Raw genomic sequence first — 25,379 nt, 5'->3', positions numbered from 1 at the left:
GGACATCCCAGCGCAAGCATCAGGGGTAGGGGAGTGGGAAGTCTAGTGGCGTTTACCATTGTAAGTCCTGTGATTGTGCATCTCAGGGTCTGCAGGTTTTCCATGATGATTTCTCCAGCCAAAGGACAAAAGTCTTTAGACATGCTCCATTCCACTGGATGGAAAGGGGAGGGGGGAAGAGGGGGAGGGAGGGAGGGAAAGAGAAAAAGAAAGAAAGAGAGAGAGAATAGTCATCTACCAAGAAGCATCATAGAAACTCTAGCATATAATCTCTCTCAAAAACAGTAAGTTTACCCTCTTTTCCCTGTATTGGCACATCTAACAATTCTCCTCGGCATAAGTCAGTTTCCAAGTTCACCATTATTTTTTAAAACAGAGGCGGGGAATAAAGTAATCAACAGTGAATAACATACCTTAATGTGTATGTATGTATATATGTATATAGACACACATGCGCAGGCACATTATATATAAAAATTCATTGTATATAGAAGATACGTTATTTACTTCATGTACGAGGTGAAGGGCTCTTTAGATATTACCTTCCGTTTGTTCCCACGTCTGGTTTCTGTTTCACCATTTTGCTGAGTGCTACTTCGAGCTCCCAGGGGCATTCTCATCCCAAATGAAGAAGCCTCCTTTCATTTCCTTCCACATAATTTGACTCCTTTTCCTTCTGGAATCACCCTCTTCCTTTAGTGTGTCGTATGCTGCTCCCCTGGCTTTCATTCTCCTCCCTGATATTGCCTTCCAGGCTTTTTCATTAGGCTTCTTTTCAGCTGGAGGATTTGGGATTTGCGGCTGTTCTCTTTGGTGGTCCCCACACACCTGACGTCCCCAAAGTGGGTGTTCATTCACAGTTAAATCTTAACAGCCAAATTGTAACACCCCATTGTACTGTGAGACACGCTCTTTCATAACATTTTCCTCTGGTTGAAAAACCCGTGGTCAGGAGAGAGAAATTGTACATCATCGGTAAAAAGGGTCTTAAGTGACCGTTTACACACGGCAGGATTTGAGGCAATCCTAAATGAAGCAGGAGCTTCAGTCACATGGAAGACGAGGCCTGCATGTTTCTAAACCTCATGATGACAAGCTATAGGCCTTAAGATTTAAATTATATTCTCTATGACACTTAAATACTTCAAAATTAAGCCAAACCATCTCTAAATCCTGCTGTTCCCCTAGAGTCACACAATCCCTTTGTTCAGAGTTGCTGCCCCCGCATCCTCTGCTTCTCTGCATTATGCTCCTGGGAATCTAGCTTGCTATCCTCACTCTCTTGAAATTGCTCTCCTAAAATTCCTAGTGCTTTGATCATCCACAACAGCCTCTTCTTGGGAAATCCTGCCACTTTGGCCTCCCCCCGTTTTTTGCAACCTTCTTTCCCCTTGCTTTCGGTTGCACCCTGTCTTCTGCTTCTTCTACCTCCTGATTCCCTCTTTTCAGGCTCTCCCTGGTTCCTCCCTTTCTTTGTCCTTTGATGTGTTGTTCCTTGAGGGTTTGGCTCCTTTTTCATTCCACGTGCTTGTCCCAGGTAGTGACCTTATCCACTTTTATGGCTCCAACAATGACTCTTGAAAGTGTAATTCTAGGTTTAGCTTCTCTCTGGAGCTCTGACTTCTTTCTGTAAATTTCCACCTGAGTGTCCCCACTCCACTTGAGCGGAAGTACTCCATTAAGTACTTTTCCTTACCGAAATATGTTTCTCCTCTTTTTTTCCTTAATTTTAGCTCATTTAGCACTGCCACACATCCAGTCAACCAACCCCAAAACTCAGTGCATCCTGCTTCCTCTTTTTCCCCAATTCCTCACAACCAGTGGATTACTAAACCCAGTAGGTTCTATTTTTAAATGTCTCCCAGAAATTTCCCTCTCCCCCTCACACTGAAGCTATTCTAGAGCAGACCCTTATAATCCTGAGCATCAACTCTGCAACTGATTTTTTTGTAGGCCTAACTGATAATTGATTAGGCCTAACTCTAATTGTTTTTTCTGTTCATCTCCTTATCCTTATATACAATCTTCTTACTATAGCCCGAATTCTAGTTTTAAAATGCAGATCTAATTGTTTAGTTTCTCCTCATAAAATCTTTTCATAGTGTCCAGTTGATTTCCAAAGTAAAATGAAACCCTAACAAGGCATTCAAAGACCTTCATAATCTAGTCCCAGCCTTACTCTACTATCCTTATATCCTGCCATTTCCCAAAGCGAAGTCCTTGTTACCTGTTTATTATTCTGTGCATTTGTATGCCTCTGTCTTGCTGATGCTCTAAATTCCTCAGGAATAATTGATTAAATACATCTTTTCTGTGTTCCCAAAGTCCTTAATTTATATAAAAACAAGATTTATTACACATATATTATGCTTCCTTTTCTTGTTAGATTGTGAGAAATTTGAGAATAAGAAAAGTGTTATTTCTTCCCTCTCTAGATCCACACTTGGATCTGTGTGCTTGGTGCACAGAAAATGCTTACTAAATATTGTACACATCAAATACGTATATATTTGTTTTATTGTATGCATATACATATGGACACACACACATCCAGAATAGACTGCTTTTCCAACACGGAGATATTTTTCTTCCATGTGAATCTTCTCCTTCTCCAGACTCTTGCCCTTTGAAGCTCTTAGGCATATTGTAAAATCTAATTAGAATCAAATGATTAAGGTTGTATGTTTACTCTCAAATCAAGCCTATACCTTATTATAAATACATATTCTAAAACACATATATGTATGTATTTTAATATATGTGTTATATATATATATAGGTATGTATGTATACTTCTTTCCCCAGATGTTTTATTATGCCTATGAGCTACTAGCTCTTGAAAAAGCCAAGTTTCTTAAGGTCAAATTAGAGAGGGTTTGTAATCAGAGAATAGTGTTGCATATTATCTTAAGCTAAAGAAAAAAGAGCAGTCGTTGAGGGAATTATCACAAACAAAATGAAAATTAGTAGCACATGTGCAAGGACATCTAGAAAGAACAAAGAATATAGGAAAATTCTAGAAACAAAAATATCTTTGGTTGCCATCGAGACATGCATGGTTCACTGATGTGGTGAAGCCCCAAGCCCAAGACTGAGGATCAAGAGCTTCTGATTTCAGGCTAAGGATTCAGGGTACATCCCAAAAGAAGAGCTAGGGATTAGTGGGAACAAGACCAGATTATTTGAGAAATGATTAAAGAAAAGTTGCTCACAGATGCAATCTTTAAAATTTCTGAAGAAACAACAATTTATTTTTGAATGAAAGCTGTCATGTTCTATTTTTTTTTTTTTTTTTTTTTTTTTTTTTTTTTTTTTTTTTTTTTTTTTGCGGTACGTGGGCCTCTCACTGCTGTGGCCTCTCCCGTTGCGGAGCACAGGCTCTGGACGCGCAGGCTCAGCGGCCATGGCTCACGGGCCCAGCCGCCCCGCGGCATGCGGGATCCTCCTGGACCGGGTCACGAGCCCGCCTGCATCGGCAGGCGGACTGTCAACCACAGTGCCACCAGGGAAGCCCCTGTCATGTTCTATTGAAATAGTTCTACAAAGCATGTTTCAGGTGGAAAAGAGGGCCTGGCTTCTTGAAAAACAACAACAAAAAAACAAATAGAAGCAGGTTTGTAGGGAGGTGTGTTCTTCTTTAGGAGTTAATAGAAAGTTTTAACCATTTAAGTCTAATTAGATCTTATAATATGTCGAGGTTTCAAAGGGGGAAGGGTCTAAAGAAAGAGAAGATCTACCTGGAAGGAAAAAAATTCTCCATGTTGGAATGGCCAGTCTATTCTGGGGCAACCTATAGTTTTTTCCCTCTGTGTACTTCCTTGGGTTGATGGACTCTTGACATAAAGAAAGGAGCTTCTGCTCACTTCTGGAAATAGAATGAGCTGGAATCACTTTGAGAGTCAACTGGGAATCCTAAGAAGGCAACTTAGCATGGTCTCTCTGGAAAGTTATGTGTAGGTCGTTTAAAGACTTAATATTAAAGCCACGAGAAAAATCACTTATAAGTCTGCTCTAAATCCCTGAAGCGTTGGAGCCATGTATATGAAGTTTAAAACTATATAAGACTTACAGTTTTAAGATAAAGATCAGGGCAACTGTTTCTACTTAGGTCTGGGAAATAGAAGCAGGGTTCAATCACGCAGTGGCTCATAGCAGTCGAACGTTAGTAAGAAAGGTACCAGGCAAAACCTAGGTGTTAGTATTTCTTAAAAATTGGCTCTGGCTCAAACTGTGATTCACTCTCTTTGTATCAAATAGCTATGAATATTTTAAATGTGAAGTTCTGTTATTTTAACAAATATTTCATTTTTATCTAAGCTTTAGAAATGTAGAGCAGTTGGACAAGAGAGTTTCTACCTGAACCATCACCATTTTCCTGATGGCAGCTGTTATAAACCACAGACCAAGCTTAAGAAGAAAACAGAGCTCCAGAAGGCTTCCCCTCGTCATCTGAAGTCTATAATGTGAGGAGGAATGTCCCAGAATCAGTGAGAAGAGTAGAAAGTTCATAACTGGAAGTGTTAGGGCGCACAAGCTGAGAACTTAGTCAAAGTGCAGGTAAATTTCAAGCCTCATGGTGTGGACTGTGTGATTAACAAACCCTGAAGAGTTATAGCACTCTTCAGTATAACTGCAGAGTGATAACACTCTTCAGGCCAGCTTTTTGAGAGGTGAAGACTGTGCAAAAGGAAAGGCATAAAGAGATAACGTTGCAGCAATATCTAATTTCTATTCAGTTGATTAAAAAAAGAAAAATCTAAAAACTGCTATTGTCCAGGTTGTCCCTCGACTCTCAAATGCCTCAAAGTCTAGAGTTATTTTACCCTCTTCACACACCAGGAGGACAGACTGTAAAAGTTATCCTCCTGCCTCTTGCCCAGGCCCTACCCAAGCTTTCCACTTGAGCCTCACTGGTCACTCGACCTCAGACCCGTTGCTTATGCTGTTTTCTCTTATAATATGCTCTCCTTCCTCAAAGTCTTCTACCCCTTCATTCAAACCCCTGGTTCAAGGATCCTTCCTTTCCATAGCTTTTCTTGGCTTTCCAAGGGAAGCTCCTTTGCCAGCTTTCCCATAGTAATTTTAATATGTCTCTTACATTGTACTTGCTTTATTGTTTTGTATTTAAGAGATCTCTCTCCTCTTTAGTCTATGAGCTCTTTGAGAGCAGGAACCAAGTTGTATTAATACCAGTTTCCAAAGCATCTATCACAGCACCTAGCACAGTATAGGTGGCTGTTTATGTTGTGTGAATTGAATACTTGATTCATGACTTTGGAATGCTTGAAGAATAAGGTAGACAGAAATCTGATGCTGGTACTTAAAGAATAAGAAAACAGTGTTAGAAAAAATACAGTCAAAAGAGAACGGAAGTTGCTTGAGCTGCCCAGTAAGTAGTTAAGATGGAGATTAATTCCTGGCTTCCAGATTCCCAGCATCCCAGACTCCTCCTCACTTGTCCATACTGCCTCTAAGGACCCAAAAAATAAAAGTTTATTTCCTGTTCCCTATCAGCACTTCTATGGAACCAAAACAGCATTTTTACTGGCCACACTCACCCCGGCGCCTTAGCTAATGAATGGAATTTGGCTCGACTGCCCAGCCCAGCACCAGAGCATTATGAAATCTTCCCCGATCCATCTAATTGTGCAGTTTCTAACCTTTCAGGCCAACCATAGCACAACAAGTAGAAAGAGGGAGAGAGGGATGTGCCGAGAAACCCAGAAAAGGATCAAATACGTCATTCCTAGAGATGAGAAGATGTGTCTTGCTGAAGCATGAACCCACTCAACACGTGTGGGTTTTAAATTGGGAAATGACGTGTGAAAACTCTGGATCTGGGAATTCTGTTTAGCTCTGGCAAAACACGAGGTTGGAGCCGCTTGCATTTTTTATTTTAAATTCCCTTGGTAGTTCTAGGAGTAGGGGCATGCATTACTTTCAAACAAGAATCTTTATTGTTTGCATAGCACGCAGTCTTCCAGTTAATTAGAAAAACATTTTTTTTCCCCAAATTAAATTTCCCTAGAACAACAATGATTTAAATTAAGGGCAAAAGCCTTTTTTTTTTTTGGACACTAGTAAATCCTTCCTGCACCTACTACTTCTAGAAGATTAAAAGCACAGTTGGAATTGGAAGGCTATGTTCATTTATTTATTGTCAGTTTCTGCCATCTACAAAAGTATTATGCCCCTACCTATGTATATTGTGTATTGTCTTAGTTTTGCCTGCCATATTACAGAGCTACCTACAGATACAGACATGATGCAGAGATTCTAAATGTTCAGGTTTTTGAAAAGTACATAATACTACAAGTAACAGCAAAAAAGTCAGCTCCACAGTCTGATCTATTTGCTTCTTTATTTATCTCCTAATGGCTCTCCTGTTATGGCTGAATTTATTCTTTCTCTTGATCGTCTTTGCTTTCTAAATAAACGATACTGTAATTTTTGTGATTCTTACTACTGCTGAGAGTTCTTTCTCTTTTTCCAAGCTTGGCATGAAGTGTTTGTTGAAAGAATACCAGTCTTCTAGAGACCCAGCTGCTGCCAGCCTAATGTCTTCAGTGAGATTCACGGAGCTTCACCTTTGTACTTTTTTGGTCTCTTAACCAGGGGTGACTTTAAACAAAAATTCCTTCAGTAATTTCTGAAATTTGGGGATGAGAAAGTCTGAATGATCTGCACTAGTGGAGTTATCGGAAGTATAGGTAATCCCCAAGCCCCAGATCATATAGAAATCACTTTTTTCTTTGCGTTTATAGGATCTCTTTCCTTAGTAGATTCACCTGCTGGTTTTCCTAGAACATTACGAGTTGGGAAGGTCTCAGATTTATCACAGAGTACAAAGTGCAAAATCCCCTCATCATGTCACATCTAAGATTAGGTGGCGTAATAGGGCAGCTTTTAGGGGCAGCACAAAGTGGGAGAAGGAGAAAGCCAGAGCTTGGCTCCATCCACATTTAGATGGGATAAATCCAGCGGGTGCTGGAGTTGACCCATATGGCTCGCAAGAGCTGATTGTTAAAATTTGAGGAATTTTGCCAGCTGGTTGTTAAACACAGCCATTATTAAAAATTAAATTGTATAAACTTAAAGTTAACTAAGTTGTGTTAAAGAAAAAGACAGTAAATACTCAAAACTCATGACTCCCTAATTTACTGCATTTTACTAGTAATTATGCTCTTGAGATTATTGATACCTATTTTATCTGTAGGGTGGAAATAGCATATAATGATGTACTACTGCACTTACCTTCCCAGTGTGTTTAGTGACACCACATTGGTAGCTTGAAATTGGCCATGGTGGGAATATTTGCAGTATAGCAATGAGCGAATGCTATCAGACCAAGGCTTGATTTTTTATGTTGTGGACTGTCTAAACCAGGTATCGGCAAACTATAATTCCAAAAGCCAAATCCGACCCGAGGTCTGCCTTTTGCATTTTTAAAGGATTGTAAAAGCGCGTGCACACGCACACGCGCACACGAAGAATATGTGACAGAGCCCATGTGTAGTCCACAAAGCCTAATGTATTTACTCTCTGGCCCTTTGCAGGAGAAATTTGCTGACCACTGGTCTAGACTTAAGAAAGTGATGGAGAAAATGTTAATAATTCAGATTAAAGTTAGAAGTTTCCGTGGCTGTTACATTGCGTGTAGCACCAAACAATTGAGGAAATAGTCTTCCAGTACTCGAAAACTGTAACTTGATTCCACAAAGTATGTCATTGATGAGTCAAGTTATAAGTCTGTATTGTTTCATTTTTGTTTTAATTCCTTAAAGTAAATGAAAATATCAACCAACGTTTACATGGTAACTACACTCATTGCATGAAAATAAACAAAAGCGTTTTGGGAGAATTGATAGGCTATGAGGAATTTATAAAAAAGTGTATGGTATATGTTATTATTTGTAAATTGTGTGCTACATATCCTTTCTATTAGTAGAATTTATAGAAGACTTGTGTGTGTGTGTGTGTGTGTGTGTGTGTATGTATGTATGTGTGTGTACTTTTCTTCCCCAGAGATCCAGTTGTTCAACATTTACCATCATGCCATTGGATAAATGCTAGGTGGTTGCTCATATAGACGCAGAGTGGATGTATCCTGACTAGCAGGTTATAGTGTCCAAGGGGAGCAGATTTCTCAGATGTACCTTAGGTAACATTCTGTTACCAGGAGATGAAAATGAGGTACATAAGCCCCTTTAGGAGGCAAGAGTGGCACAGTGAGGGAATCTGGGGCAAAAGTTCATTTACTAAGCAGTCACCATCTGAGAGGTCTGTTCAGTGGCCAGGACCCAGGCACTGGGCAGTACAGGTGCTCAGACTCCCTGCATCAGTTCTTCTTGCCCAAGCCAGGGCTGACCCTGAAATTGGCACAGCATACAGCCTGTAGGGCAGGCATCTGTGGACTTGACTGCAACAAGGATGGCAGAGTCAGGGGCTGGCCAACAGAAACCTAACATCCAGTAGGTTTGGCAAACATCCCAGTCCACTGCTTCTGATGGCCTGAAAGAGCTCCATGCCTAAACAGAACAGTCTGGGCTTCCTTATTATTTTATTCTTTATTATATTTTATTATTACACATTATTATTATATTTTATTTCATGATTATCTGGGTTTTATGAATCGACACTTTTAAGACACTGTGGACTGAAAATATGAACATTGGTTATTAATTCAGACAAACCTCTCACTTCTCCTTTTTCTTTTGAACACTGCCGTATCTTTGAGTTATAAGATGTCCAGGTAAATTTTCACTTGTTTTAGATTACTTCTTAAGAGAAACTGTCCAGATAATTTTTGTTCATTAAAGAAGTATAAGCTTTTAAAAGGCTGCAATAGATAAAGTGGAACAATTGTGACAAAACCAAGTGACAATTAGAGATCTGAAGGCTGGGACTGCCGCCCCACACTCCTTCTCTGAGAATAGGCAGCATCTGAAATCTGTTCCATGGGGTAAGAGCTGCTCTGGAAAGCTTCTGGGATGCTGAGATTTTTTGTTTTTGTTTCGTTTCCAGCAGCGTGATGCCCTTCTTGTCTGCAGGGAGAGAACTCTGACAAGCTATTTTACTTTCTAAAGGACACAAAGTAGGGCAGGATTTGTGTGATTTACACGCACAAGTCCAAGGTATGTGATCAATTCGCAGCTTTCTGAATCCTGTTGAGTCCTCGTGGAAATAAAATAAGCAGCCACAGGGGCAAAAGCAAAAACATTCCAACTTTTTTGCCAGATGACAACTTTCATTCAGAGAAAGTGACTCCATTTGGCTTTGGGGATGGGGGTCATTTTCCTACCCATTTTTTAAAAAAAAATATTGAGGTAACATTGGTTTACAACATTATATAGGTTTCATGTGTATAACATTATATTTCTACCTCTGTACACACTACAGTGTGCTCACCACCAAAAATTTAGTTTCCATCTGTCATCATACAGTTGACTCCTTTACCTGTTTCGCTCTCCCCCGCTCCCCCCGCTTCCTTTTGGGTAACCACTGTTCTCTTCTCCATATCTATGCATTTGTTTTTATTTAGTTTGTCTTGTTCATTTATTTAAAATTTTTTCATATTCCACATATGAGCGAAATCATACAATATTTGTCTTTCTCCATCTGACTTATTTCACTTAGCATAATACCCTCAAAGTCCATCCATGTTGTCGCAAATGGCAAGATTTCATCTTTTCTTATGGCTGAGTAGTATTCCATTTGTGTGTGTGTGTGTGTGTGTGTGTGTGTGTGTGTGTATACCACATCTTCATTCATTCATCCGTGAAGCACTTATGTGGGCACTTACGCTTGTTTCCAAATCTTAGCTGTTGTAAATTTACTATACCCACTTTTAACATCCCATTTTCCTCCTTATAACCTTAACTAATTAAACTCCTTAAGGAAAGGACTCATGCCATATTGATTTTTGGACACCCACCCCACTCTCTTGTAGAAGTATGGAGTATAGTCTCAAATAGAGTGGGTTTGAGTCAAATTGAATAGGTTTATATGTGGACATTGAAGAGTGAGGGACAGTCCTCAGAGTTCTATTTTGCTCCCTTGATCTACAAAATAAGGACTTCTTTGCTGGGCGTTTAACCTAATTTCTGAGGCTTGTTTTGCCCTACTCCCTGCATTTGCCCTGTGTTCCAGGAAAAGAAAACTAACACTTAATGAAAATCGACCAGGTTCTTTCACAGATAATTTTGTCATTTTGTTCTCACAATATTCCTGCAAGATAGGCTAAGTCATTCATTCAGTAATTCTACCAATTTAACAAGTGGCAGAACTGGGAATTAAAGCCAGGTCTGTGTGAACCCCAAACTCACTTATAACTTCTTATTGAGCCTGGGATAAAATCCTCAATCTGTATCCTGGCCTGCAAGGCCCTGGGTGACATGGGCCTTCTCCGTCTTCTAGCTTCAGGCTAATTGCACCCACAAGTTCTCTTTCTCTGATTTTTAGATCCTCAAACATGTCAGGCTTCTTCTCCACACATACTGTTTGTTTTGCGGGAAATGGTTTCTTCTTTCTGACTTTCGTAATTATCCCTCATTTTCCCTCAGGAATCAGTGTAAATGTCACTTCTGCACATAAGCCTTCTCTGATCTGAAGATAAAATTAACATCCCTGTTATGTATCTCAGAGATATAACACTGTCCCTTTGTAGCACAGTAACTACCTATCAGTGCAGTTATCTCTTCAATCTTACAAACTCTTTGAGGACAATTGCTATGAATATATATTTCCTAATAGCTAGCATATGCCATAGCATATACTAGGCCAATAAATATTTATTGAATTGATATTAGATTATTGTCCAGCTAGGTTGTGGGGATATGGAGAGGCAAGTGGCATGGTCCCTGGCCTTAAGAAGCTTACACTTTAATATTATGGTCCACTTTTACAGATGAGGACAGGAGGTTCAGAGAGGTCAAGTGTATCTCAGACCAGAGTTCTTTCCTCATCACCATGCAAGGTCTTAGGAAACAAGTTGTCTTTCCAGCCTGATGCCTCTCCCATCTCCTCTTGTTAAAACCTACTTGAACAAAAGGCTCATGCTCCTTCAACCCCGGTCATTCTCCCTGATTCCCCAGAGTAATTTCATCTGTCATTTTTTCTGACATTAATACTCTCTATTTTATATTATAATGACTCATGCAATGTATTTTCAACTCTACCTGCACAATATATTTCAAGTCTATTTCCTTTTAATTTTTTTAAACTCCATCATTATCACCCTCATCCAAGCTACCATCATTGCATATCGGAACTCCTAGGGCAGTTTCAGAGCTGAACTAGAAGGTCTCTCTGTCTCTGTGCATACCCACTTCCCCTGCCCCCAGTCTCCTGAAGCCAGAACAGGCTCTTCAAAACATAAATAATATCACAATACCTTCCTTCATTGAAACCTTGTAAGTGCACTTCTAATAAAATCCAAACACCTTAACATAGTCTACAACAGGGGTTGGCAAACAGAGACCCTGTGGGCCAGATCCAGCCTACCACCTGTTTTTGTATAGCCTATGAGCTAAGAATGGTTTTTGTACTGAAAAAAAATCAAAATATATTGTAAGTTGTGAAAATTATATGAAATTCATATTTCAGTGTCCATAAATAGATTTTATTGGAACACAACCCCACTCATTCTTTTATATATTGTCTCAATGGCAGATTTGAACAGTTGCAATAGAGACCATATGGCCTGCAAAGCCTAAAATATTTACTATCTGATCCTTTATATGTAGACCCTCGTCTGCAAGGAGTCGTGATCTGGCGCCTGCCTACTTCTTTGGAATCCCCTATCCTACTGTTCTACCCATTTTGCTTCATCTGCACTTTCTTTTTCTCTAACTTACTAAGTTATTTCTCCCAAGCTCATCTGCATCTCACTCTAATGCATCATCCTTCTTTATTTTTGGTACTTATCATTATCTGAAATTGTCTTGTTTATTTAAATGTACTTGTTTATTCAAGGAATATGAGCTTCGTGAGTTTGTCTGTTTTTTCCCCCCACTGTATCCCCAGGCCTCGAAGAGGAGGTGCATATTGTAGGCATTCAAAAAAACTGTGTTAAATGAGAATTTTTATCTTCCCCTTAGCTTTCTTCAGGGAAGGCACTGGGTCTGACTCATTTTTGCATCCCCTACAGTGGCCAACATTTCGTCCTGTGTGGAGTAATAATAATTCCAAAAATAGCTGTTAACTGAATAAAATGCCAGACATTTACTTCCTCTTCCTCCTGAGTCAAAGTGAGAAACACTTGTTGTCAGCTGGACCCCAAGAAACAGTAAAATGTGTACAGCATCTTTTTCAGCTTATATCTATACTGCTTTGTTTGAGGGCACATTTTAGTGAGGGGCCACGAATCCCAGCATGTTCCTCACAGAACGTTAGCTCTGGGTGCCTCAAGTGCCCCAACAAAGGGTATTTCTAGTTGATGCTGAGTTAGGCTCGGTGTTTTCTGATAATGGGAAAGAACTATTGGCAAAAGGTGTGGTTGGCAGTTTTTCCTATGAAAATAGCTCCAATTATTTTTCAAAAGGTTATATAGATTGCCTTTTAAAATACGGCATGTGTAAAATGTTGCAAAAAATAAAAGGTAAAAAGAAAATCCTGAATTAGTTAAAAACAGATAATGGGGGCTTCCCTGGTGGCGCAGTGGTTGAGAGTCCGCCTGCCGATGTAGGGGACATGGGTTCGTGCCCCGGTCCGGGAAGATCCCACATGCCACGGAGCGGCTGGGCCCTTGAGCCGTGGCTGCTGGGCCTGCGCATCCGGAGCCTGTGCTCCGCAACGGGAGAGGCCACAACAGTGAGAGGCCTGTGTACCGCAAAAACAAACAAACAAACAAACAAACAAACAAACAAACAACAACAGGTAATGGTTTATATGAAGCTAGTGCTTAGTGATCTTTGGAGGATACTGGGAAAACATCTATTAATATTTATTGGGGTACTTTGATCTACTTCTAAATATTTTACTTAATCCTCCTAACAGTCCTATATCATAGATAATACTTGTCTCATTTTACAAATGAGAAAACTGAGATTCAAAGCTTTTAAATAACTAGCTTAAGGCCACACAGCTTATCAGTGCAGAGTCTGGATTTGAACCCCTGTCTCTCTCGTCTTCCTCTCAAGCCCATATGAGGAGAAAGTGATAAATGGACTAACAGCCATGTTGAGGTCTTTTAAGCTAGAGAAAGCCCCAACTGTGAAGAGTCTGCAGAATTCATAATATTTGACTTCTACTGAGTGAACCTGCGGCAGGGGCTCCTGGTTGGCACCTCTGCCTCCTTTCCCCAAGGGCCAGAGTTGTCTCCAGTACTGTGGTTTCCTTGTTGTGGTTTCAGGGGGCACCGAGGATAGTGAGTGGCGGCCACTGAGCAGAGCAGGGGACCGCACTGAGGCTGAGGGTCTGTGAGTCTCGTGAAGGTGTTCTGTATTTTGTGTCCGCTACGTGTAGCTGTGGTGGCCAAGATAAGTACTGATTAAAGAAAACAAAACAGCAAAGTGTGAACAGTCACGGAAGACTCGTAAATTGCTGGCATACATTTTGAGCCTGTTCTGTGTCATGTATGTAACCTCACTGGTACCAGATATTCTTCCTTCACCCTCCTCCAGTAGCCAACTCTAGCCCTCCCCAGTCCTGAATAAGGCCCATGTCTTTTTTCACCCATTTCTCTCTCCTCTGGCTAGAGACGCTTAAGCTGAGGTCAGAGGTAGGATGAACGGCCTGGGAACATACCAACTCCAAAGCAGGAGCGGTCCCCCAGGATCCAGAGGAATTTGTGGGAGAATGAAATAAATAAGGAAAGGAAGACAGGAAGGGAAAAGAAGAACGAAAAGAGGGAAGGAAGGAAGAGAGAGATGAGCAGGAAGGGAGGAAGGAAGGAAGGAAGGAGGGAAGGAAGAAGGAAGAAAGCAAAGAAAAGGAAGAACGAGACCACCTTAGGTGCAGCTGGCCATAGTCCTCTTCCCTTTGTGTCTCACCAAGGGGAATGTGCTATTTGGGGCACTTCCCTTCAGTATTTGTTTTCACGTTCTACTGTAAATTACTCAACAAGGTGCCCTTATTGACCCTGAAAAATTCAGTCTTTAGATTTTCCCATCAAGGCAAGAATAAGCCTTTCAGAGCTTCTCAGGGAGACAGAGCCCTGTCCTCCAATCCCAGACTCAGATGCTGCTTCTATGTGGATGATCAGACTAGCTGATGTTGAGGGCACAAACCTCAATATGCTGATATGGGGGTTCTTTACTTGGGGTCCAGAAATCCCATATGGGCTTCAGTGTATTAAAGAAAACCCTTCATATTGTAAGCAACATACATGTATTTTTTTCCCCTCAGATCCCTCTGAAAGGTTACACATCACAGCGCACGATGTAGATCCTAGCTGGAGCTATTTGAAGGGGCTGTGTACTTTTCTTGGAGGTAGTGCTGTAGCTATCTCTATTTTGTTTGTTGCCTTTGGTTTCAACATTTCTACTTATATGTGAAGTCTCTATATTTTCAACACTCACAAAACATATTTGAATCGGTAGCTTGGACCTAAAATGTTTGTTGAGTGTTTTACAGCTCATTTGTTTAACTGGCAGATCCACCCATGCCTTTTATCTGGGTCCATAGGAGCAAATGGCACTTAGTAGGTTTCCAGTACAGATGTCTTAAATGAATGATTGCAATAATTTATTTAATAAAGAAGACTTTGTCACATTCACAGTTAAAAATGAAGAATAAGACTGCTAGTTTGCACATTCAAAAGAGGTTACTCACTTGTGGGAAGATGAAGCTCTCTAGATTTTGAAAAGTCTTTTATCTATTCTAAGATAACAAGGCAGGGCAGGAAAGTCAGTGGCAATATTTAAATCTTGATAGTAAGGTACTTGGCCCATAGACAGTGAGAGAAAGAATTATGTGGACTTACTGGAGGGATATATACATAATCGGATTTCAATAAATAAACATAGTTGAGTTTACTGAATTTTGTATCTGTTCGTCCAACACCAAGTTAATTCCTGGCATGTTTGGGATAAGAAATCAAATTCAACTTTCAATCTAGTGCTGTTTGGCTGGCTGACTTATCAGACTTTCAGTGCTGCCCTGTTAGGTACCAGATGATGTAAAGTGCTGAGGATGTGAATATGAGTAAGCCTGATCCCAGCCCTCAAGACAATGGGGAACACAGACAAGTCAATATGAGGTTATAATGCAATAAGATAAGTGCTGTGATAGAGGCAGGCTTAGAGTGGGGGCACCCTCAACAGTCGGTGATTAGGGATAACCTTCTGCGCAAGCTGGATCTTGGCAGACTCTTGAAGGATGTGTAGGTCTGCCAAGGGAAGAGAATGGTTAAAGGCACTCCAGGCAGAAGTTTGTGGCTGTGCAAAGGCACAGAATTGTGCTGTGGTCAGGGAAAGGCAGGGAGATTATGGGGAACAGAAGAGGTGAATGGGATGGGGGTGTGGCTTTAGTCAGAGATGGGATTCCACAGGGAGGCAGGAGCTCATCATGCTAACAAGTGTCAACATTATTCTGAAGGCATTTTGGAGCTATTGAAAGATTAAGCCATTGTATGATCACATTTGCATTTTAGAAAGATCACTGTTATAGCTTGTGGGAGAAAAACTGGAGAGAGGCAAGGCTGTAGTCAGGGAGACCAGAAAGATACTACTAGTGCTGTGATCCATGTGCGATGGGGTACCCGCTCAGGGCTGGCATTATCTTTGCCCTTTGTGAGGAGGAGGAAAGTGCCTGACTTCTTGTTAGCCACCACGAGATACCTTTTCCTATTCACTGAGGCATTTGTGAGCCAAATTTTTATGTAAACTCAAATATTTGGTATTTCAAGCTCTCATAGGAAATAGTGAATTCTGGAGTTCAACTTTTTTTTTTTTTTTTTTAAACTAAGAGCTATTAGCAATGCTGTATACTTAAAAATTCCCAAATCAAATATCGTGGTCATATCAAAAACCATGCCCTCTCTCCAGGTGTATGTAACTGGTTTCAGCTTTACTCAAAGTTCAGTAGCAAACAGTAATAAAAACATTGACATCTCTTTGCTCGTTCAGTACTTATGTAGCTGTCCCCATCTCATTTTTACACATGCAAAACCTCAAGAGTTGGTTGAATTTGAGGTGAGCTGAAATCTCCTTTGACAGTGGGTTTTTTGGAGGATACTTTCATCCTTAAGTAGCTTTCAAAACAACACTCAGATAGTGGCAAGAGATCAAAGAAATGCTTTGTTACCACAGGGGCTGCTGAGACTGTTATTTCCCCTGCAGAAGTTCTCCTTTGCGGAGAAGAAAGTAGATCAGACTTACTAGGGGCTCGAGCAAATACTCCTCTCTGCAAAAGCAGACCCAAGTCCAGTGAGATGTACATCTGTACTGTGGGTCCTCTGCAAAGAATCCAGGAGGGAGAACTGGGGGAAGGAGTAACAAAAGAAGGGGAAACTGTGGCTGCTAAGTCTACTTCTTGCCATGGGAATGACAATTTACAGTTCTAAAACATTTTTTGATTGCAATACCTTCTTCCACATTTTTCTCATTTGATTTTCACAACCACCCTGTTATGCATTTTTCTCATTATAGATGTGAGGTCACAGGCTCTGCAAGACTGAGTACACCGTCCAAGGCCACACACTGGGAATGAATGGGAGGGTTAGATTTCGAACCTGTGTCTGTCTGGTCTCAAAATCCAGTGCCTCTTTCCCTCATAGTTAAATGACACTTCAGCATGTACTGAGAGGTGAGGAAAACAGTAGCTGCAGAGAGGAAATCATAGAGGTACACAGGTTTGTGAGTTTTGATTTGGAGAAAGTCTGAGAAATGTTTCTTCTGAATCTTCAGTTAGCTGTCAGATGAAGGTACAGTTCCATGGACCGGCTCTGTCCCACAATGAAGGGTAGGGTGTTGTTATGCCTTGTAACTCCAAGGGGTTCACCTGCTGGTGCACCCACCCATTCCTCTGCAGGATCGTGGAAAAACGTGTGGCATCTAGATTGAGAAGGGTTGTGATACAAATTGTTTTCAAGTACAAAACTCTGGGACCAAATTCTCCTTATTGCTCAGGTTCTTCACCTTTAATAATGCTAATTACTGCATTAAAATGACACTTTCCACTTTAAAAACACCTTCATGTATTCACATTTCCATATATGAGTACATAAGTTTTTGAGCAGCTTTAAGATTGGAAGGCACTGAGCTGGGTGATGGGATATAAACACAAAATAAGACATCATCCTTGCCCTAGGACTCACAGATCAATGGGCAGATGGATAAAGATACAGGCAATTATAGTAAGATGTGATCTTGCAGGTGAACAAAGTGTTGTTGAAGTTCCAAGGACCATCAAAGTTGGAAGAGGGGTTGGAATAAAGAAAGGCAATGTTTGGTCTGGGTTTTGAAGATCGAGTAGGATTTTACTGCCCAGAGAAGGGCATTGCAGGGGGAGAAACTGAGGGTTGAAAGAGTTGAGCATGATAAGGTAGAGGAGGGATGCTTTGCAGCAGAGGAAAGAAGGATGTGGGGGCTGAGGGATGGGCTGATATGTGAATCAATGCTGATATGGCATTGATTGCAATGCTGAGGGTTGTTTTTTTTATCTCATGGGAGCCAGTGAAGGCTAATGAGCAGGGGAATGACATGATCAGTTCATATTTTAACTTGATGACCAGTGTTGGTGTAAGGAGGGTAATGGGAGACATTTAAATCACACTAGCTCTGCTGGGTTAATCCTTATTCTTAAATTTCAAGTAAGGGAGCTAATTCTTAAGAGTGTTTCATTCACTTTCAGATAGCTAGTAGGTGCAGGTATTACAACTCAGCTGTACAATTTCTGACTTCAGTTCTTATACAAACCAAACCACATGTCTGTGTGACACATGGCCCCAAAACTCTTTGTTTTCTGCAGGGCTTATGGTTTATAATGTTTGGGGTGTCTGCCCAGCTCATTCACTGCCATGTGCACAGATAACTTAGATTTCCCACGAAGGTCTGGTATGCCTGAGAACAGTGACCTTTCTACACCATTCTTTTTTTTTTTCCTCACTTCAACTCAGTCACTAAGATGAATCTACTCAGAGTAATTGTTGGATGGTGTTGACAAATGCTGGAATCACATCATCTGACTGCTGCTGCACAAATGCGTTGCTGCTTTCACCCTCCTAGGCCATGACCAGGACTTTGGGAACCTGGACAACTGCAGTTCTAGACCTGAAACGTGGTCTCTCTCTTTGTGGAAAAGCTGGTGGAAGGCTCTTCTTGAAGTTCACCTTTGCATCACCAGATCTGCCATTGAGCTTCAGCAGTAAATGAAAGTCCAGGCAGAAACCAAAAATAATTACTCTGCTTTGGCTTTCTGCTTAATGGAATAGATTCTTTCATGTTTAATAGAAACTAAAAAAACTACTGGAGTTGGATCACAGCTGAATTTAAGTGTTTCTGGCTCACCACTCAATAATTTATTTGGAATCATTTTGAATGGTAAGGTCTCACATCAAGGTGTCCATCATCCTTATTGGTTTACAGATGTCCCACCATTTTTTATTTCTTTAAGCCTCAAAATAGAAAAGTAATAAGCATTTCACGATTCAGGGTTTTGATTTTTTAAAAAACATGTACAAACACTAGATATTGATTATTTAGTTACCTAAAAGTTTTAGTAGCACACAAAGAGAAGAAATACTTAAAAATGTGGGTGTGTGGGAGTGGAGAAGGTGTGGCTCAACGCTGCCTGGAACTGGAGAATGAAGAAGAGAAATTTTACTTACTTTAGCCCAAAAAATAAGTAAAATATGTATCCAAAAATCTGGCATAAAATTCCACAGTCCAGTAATTTTACTGAAAACTAATTTGCAAAAGCCAAGGACACCCAATAAAACATTTAATTGTTACAAATATAAGTGGCATGTATTAGCAAGATACAATCTCATCATGCTGCAAAGAAATTTACTTTTAAAATGTATTATTGTATATATGTCCGTGCCACTCTCTCACTTTGTCACAGCTTACCCTTCCCCCTCCACGTATCCTCAAGTCCATTCTCTAGTAGGTCTGTGTCTTTATTCCCGTCTTACCCCTAGGTTCACTACCAAACAGTAAAACAGATAGCTAGTGGGAAGCAGCCGCATAGCACAGGGAGATCAGCTCGGTGGTTTGTGACCACCTAGAGGGGTGGGATAGGGAGGGTGGGAGGGAGGGAGACGCAAGAGGGAAGAGATAAGGGAACATATGTATATGTATAACTGATTCACTTTGTTATAAAGCAGAAACTAACACACCATTGTAAAGCAATTATACTCCAATAAAGGTGTTAAAAAATAAATAAATAAAATGTATTATTTACCTGTAAATTATCTGACTAGTGTTAGGGGATAAGTGATTTTAAAATGATATGTAAATTGTATTAAAAGGTTTCATTTTCAGAAGACATTGAAAATATCTGACTTTTCTAAGTGTACCCATTATTTCACCTATTGAAAGGGATATAAAAATGCAGGTTTGAAAGTGGGAGATCTGATATCTTTCTTTTTTTAAAAAAGTGACATCACACATGGAAAATAGACAAACACTACAGAAAGTTGAATTCTCCCTTAACTTGCTTCCCGGAGGCAAAGCACTGATACCAGTTCTTGACTTTCCTTCTGGATATTTTTCCATATAGATAGAAATAGAAGATACACTCTGAAAAACCAGGCTCATGTTCTATTTTCTCGTGAGTAAGATGACAGGGTGCCTGGCGAATTGGGTTGTTAAATGACATAATGATATGAAAAATACTTGACAAACTTTGGAACGGTCTGCAAATATTAACCAGTCGTGGGGTCCTTAACCTGAAGTTAATGGACCACTACGAAATCTAAGTCTTGGCTTCAGAGTGTCTATAAAAGTCCAGAAATTGTAGATAAACTATACTGGGTATATACGCATAAGTGCATTTTTTGGTTTGTTTTGTTCTGTGCTTCTCCTGGGTAGGCAAAGCCATTGTGTCCATGAGCTTTTCTAAGGGAGAATGATACCAAAGTTGTTTAGAACCAGTATTCTAGAGCCTGAGTTCTGTTTTCTTGAGATTGTGCCCTATTCGTTGAATGTGTGTCAAAGGAAGGAGGGGATGAAGACTGTGAACAGTTCAGAGTTGTCCTTGGGACCTTCTAACTTGCATTCTCTGGGTCTCTCCTGTTCATGCAGAGCAATGTCTATATAGTCCTCACTGAGTTATCTTGTTCCTCTAAATAAGCCTAGTCTCTTGCACCACTGTGCCAAGCTTCCAAATTACCACCCTGTCTTCTCCCATTATCAAAATTCTGAACCCAGCTGTCCCAGAAGAAAGTTAAACTTCTAATAAAAAATAAAAGACACATCTAATAATAAATTACTTTATATCAAAGTATGAATGATGGCTAATAGCATAAAGACATGCCCTGAGACTATTTTCACTTATGTATTTTGATCAATTATTTGTTTTTTCCCCCCAAATGTTTTTATTTTTAGATAGGAAACCAGAAGACAAAACAGGGACTTCCCTGGTGGTCCAGTGGTTAAGACGTCATGCTTCCCACTGCAAAGGGCACAGGTTCGGTCCCTGGTTGGGGAACTAAGATCCCACATGCTGTGTGGCACGGCCAAAAAATAAAAAATTAGCTAGCAAAAAAAAAAAAAAAAAAAGAGAAAAAGAAGATAAAACATAGGGCATTATTTCTACTACAGAGTTTCCAAACTTGTTTCCTCTACTGCAAACGTAATGGGTTATGAGTTCCCATATATGCTGCACTCCCATTGATATATACAGGGTTGGGCCCAATTACATGCACCTTAGGTATAATTTCACATCTTTTGTACTCAAGACTCCAGCTTCAGTATCATAATCATTATTTAAACTATTTACTAAATGCCTCACAGCTGAAAATCACAACACTGTTGTGATCCAGTAGGGAAGCTGAGACTATTCAAATAGTGGGAGCTTATTTTAATTTTTTGAATGGGAGCTGGAGCTGCTTTAAGATGGCAGGTTTTTCTGGTGCTTCTCAAATTATATTATATTTATTCATTCCCTCATTTATTTGCCATCCATTCATTCATCCAGCCAGCATTCTATCTGTTCAGTCTAGATGTTGGGAGAAGGTGGAAGGGCATGCCATGCAGGGGGAACAGCATGTGCAAGGGCATGAAGGCATGAGATTGTATGATGAGTCCAAGGTAAGGTGAGCTGCTCCGTGGTTTCAGCTGTAGAATGCAAGATGGAAAGAGGTGGGAGATGCAGCTGGAAGGGAATGTTGGGGCCAGGTTGTGAAAAGATTGTCTACATGTTAAGGAGTATGGACCCATGTCATCACCATATAAAGCTGGTTATACTTAGAAACCACATGAAGAGCAAAGTCAGTCTCTTAAATTTGTTTCTTTTTTAAAGAGTCCTGGAGAGGGAGGGCCAGTGGGCTACTCCCATGCACCGACTGGAGATTCTGACCTGATGTCTTGGTTACCATGATCCCACCCTGGTTAGAAATGCAAGAATCTGAGGCTTACGTTGTGAACCTCTGATGCCAGCAGAAGTAGCAAGTGTCTAAGAACTCTCAGCATGTTACTCTAATCCCAGGGAGATCAGAATTGAACAAGCTCCTTTTGTTGAGAATTCTCAACTTCTGCAAACTCAAGAAATCTCACCTCAGTTCTACAAATTGCTCAGATTACGGGCTAGGTGCATTAACCCCTGAAATTCCTAGCCTCGGCTTCAGACCTCTCTGTGGTTTCTGGTGAGATTTTTACTAGGGAAATGATATGCTACGGGGGAAATAATAGTGAATTGGGAGCAGGAATCTAGGATTCTTACTTTGGCTCTGCCGGATATTTTTGTGACGTTGAGCAAGTCTCTTCACCTCTCTGGGTCTCAGTTTCCTTAGTTTTAAAAGAATAGGTTGAACCAAATGATCTCTGCTTTTCTTTGGTTGTTAAATTCCAGGATCCTGGGGTTTTCTTTTATTATTTATTATACATATCTTATGTGGCTCTTAGTATTTTACTGTTTCGTTCTTGCATTTTGGAGCTCACCACCATTTTAAGTAAAACTCTTTTCTAAAATTGATTTTCATATGTTTTTATATTTATGCCTTTTTATTTTATCCTTTTTATCACTCTGTTTTACTCTTCATGTTTTAAAACAAAGGGTCATCTCTTAAGACCATTTAAAAAATCCCAATTCTTTTGTTAACTTTTACTGGGTTTTGATTTTCAAGAATTAGACCATTTTAGCAAAAGATCCATAAGTCCAAATCTTTATCCTCTTATCTCAAAGAACATCCAACCAACAAAACACATTCCTTAGCTTTATTAATTCCTTACCAAATAACAAAGAATATACCACCCCAGTGTTAGGTAGATTGAACTGTTTAAATATGGAAGAATAAAATTATCGGAAAAGAAAGTAGGTATCATTTAAAATGATACCTTTATTTGGAAATCGTGGGGAAGTTTTGGCAAACTATTTCTATTGGGTAGTTAAAACTATTCAAGTGAAAACCACTCAAGCAGAATTTGCAAGAAATTATATTCCCTCTCCCTGACTAACAAAGCAAAGTATATTCTGATTCAAGAAAACAGTCATGTAGGAAAGGTAAAGCCTACAGGACGTACTCTTTCTCCTTGTGGACAAAACTATCTTAAGACCTAACTTGTTGGAGAAAGAAAAGAACATGGACTTTGGAGAATTCTAATAGGTTCCTGGTTATAACAAGGAGATGCCTCAGGGCAAAGAAAATGTCCTTTGGGGCTTCAGCTCTCAAAACTGGCCCGGCTTTTCTTCTGCTTACTAGTTATTGTGCTCTCAGTTATTTTAAGTTGTGTATTATTGAAATAACTGTGGATCCATTTTTATGACTTCCTAAAATAGGAAGGCAGAAACATTGCCTTCCTATTTTAGGAAGAAACTGAGGCCAGAGGGGTTAAGTACTTGCTCGAGGTCACACAGCTAACAAGTAGAGAAACTGGGAACAAATTCAGAAGAATGAGGAAGGGAATTGTGATTGCTTATGTTTAAAAAATAGTACCTGTTCTTCCTTTATTAAACTCATGTTTGAGGAAAAAAATAGGCATAACAAGAGTATTAAGGCCATGATTTAGTTATCTGGGACTAACTTGCTGTAAGGAGGAAGAACAAGGTCATGAAGGCTATTTGAGTCTCTTTGAAAGAGATGCTGATGAATTTCTATAGAGTTTTCCTCATCATGGAACTGTTAGCTATAGGGATTTATTCACATGCCACTATGAACAGACTTTTAAGTAAATGAGACTGTAAAATGAATTCTTTCCATTAGAAACCTAAAATTTTAGGCATTCTCAAAAGAGTTTTATAATCATTACTTATGGAAGTCATACCATTCATTGACTTTTTCTATAGATTTGAAGAAAATATTTATCTTTAAAATAAGGAACATAACATTGAGACAAATATAATCTGATTGCTGTCTTCCTCTACCACTAAGATAATACAAGAGAGTATACCTGGCAGGTCCACATAAAAGCTCCCATCATTTCCAGAGGTGTCTTTATCCTAATCCACTAGCAATTTATACCTTTGCTACTTCATAATAGGAATCCAGGTTTAAACAGAATGTCTCAAAGAAAACAAATGGAGGAAATATAGTAAACAAATGTACATAGGGAGATAAAACTCCTGTAAACACCTATGATAATTTTCAGACAGACACCCAGAATATTATGATGGGCCAACTAATTGACCAATACAAGGAATTTAAGTATGTAGCTATTTAAGCTTAGTAAAATACTTTTCTAGAAAGTTCATATTGAAAATAGTTGTAGTAATTGCAGTCACTGAAGAAAGCATCCAGACATTTTGTTAAAATATGATTCTGAGATTATTCCAGTCTAACTTATTTCTGATATGGATGTATGGAGTTGAAATGATCTACAGAAAATATAGCCTAAAATGATTTGTCAAAGTGTTCTAAATTATTTTCTGTCTTACTTGTAGTCCTCTGATACTTTGACAGTTTGTGCTAGGAGTGGTTGAGATCCCCTTATTTCAAGCCTATGTTTCAGAAGCCATAATCAAATACAAAGAATCTATTGATCATAAGTAAGCTCTGACCCGCTACAGAGCAATAGAAGCCTGTATATGTTTTAATATAAATGGAGGTCCAGTGCGATGTTATGAATATGCCTTTTGGAGAAATATGTATATCCTGACTTTATCACTTGCTACCTGTACAACTTGGGCAACTTCTTAATTTCCCTCATCTACAAAATGAAAAGAAGAATAGATCCTACCTCTTAAGACTGTTGAAAGGATTAAATGAGATAATACATAGAAAATATTTAGCTTGGCACATACTAAAAGCTCAATAAATATTTCCTACTATTAGTGCTACCACTTCTACTACATTTCTTCATAAGCCAATCTAAGGGATAGCACTTTGTTCAATATCCCCTATTTGGCAGACTGTTTTTATCATATACAGATTTTCTTTACTTGGGTAGAAAAATTAAACCCTTTCCAGATTCCATGTCCATGTTCAGGTTTGAAGGTAGATACTGTTAGACACCTTTAGCCCATCAGATATTTACTTTTGAAACCCTGAGCTGGAGGATCATCCACATTTCCTTCCCTTTTTTTCTCTTGCCATATTTATTTGGTCTCATGAGAGAAACTTCTTGGAGGTAGTTCAAATTAGCATCCATTACAGATTAATCTAGAAGAGGTTGACTATTTATTATCAGGTGGATACATGAACCTTGGCAGTTTCAGAAACCATAGCTAAAGTGATCTTATAAAGTTCCAGTTAAATCAACACAGTGATGTGCTAGTCTCCTGATGACTTTCATGAAATTACCTCTGAAATGCTAAGTATTTTCCCACTCAGAACCTCATTCTAACTCTATAATTTATACCAAAGATAACACTGTACCTGCTCTTAGCCTTATAAGTCTTACAAAAGCCTTTGGCCAAAAGCAATAAAATTTGACCTGACCTAATCCTGGAGTCACAATGGATAATGTGTGTATTTTTCATTCAATAATTTAATGTGGAAATTAACTGCATGTGTCACATATTCCCCATCTTAAGTAGAGAGACTTTTATGGTTCTAATGTTACACAAAAATTAAATATGTAAGCACTCTTGTCATTTAAGACTCTTCACTTTCCTGATAGCTTAAATAAGTACTACAAAAGACTCCTTTGGAGAATTTGTTATTTTATAACATGGAAAGCTGCTCCATGGATTTCACCCCCTATGGTCACAGAAATGATAGCAACGTATTTTTTTCTTTCCCCTTAAAAGATTTGAAATAATTTTCCTACTCTGGCTTACTGTATTATTCTCTCATGACTGTAAATACAGGAAAAACACTGGAAATTTATAGAAAAATT

General features: G+C 39.5%; 1 protein-coding gene across 1 annotated transcript in view; it reads right to left on the bottom strand.

Moving 5' to 3' along the window:
- The window catches only part of ANKFN1 (ankyrin repeat and fibronectin type III domain containing 1), a 155,063-nt gene that overhangs the window by 69,990 nt on the left and 59,694 nt on the right, over positions 1-25,379 (bottom strand). The window contains exon 6 of the mRNA XM_032617038.1: positions 57-154. Coding sequence (XP_032472929.1) covers positions 57-154 — 98 coding nt within the window. The remainder of the gene's footprint in view (positions 1-56; positions 155-25,379) is intronic.

Source organism: Phocoena sinus, chromosome 20, assembly GCF_008692025.1.
Source record: "Phocoena sinus isolate mPhoSin1 chromosome 20, mPhoSin1.pri, whole genome shotgun sequence".
Lineage (NCBI taxonomy): Eukaryota > Metazoa > Chordata > Mammalia > Artiodactyla > Phocoenidae > Phocoena > Phocoena sinus.
This window is presented reverse-complemented; position numbering and strand designations above follow the sequence as displayed.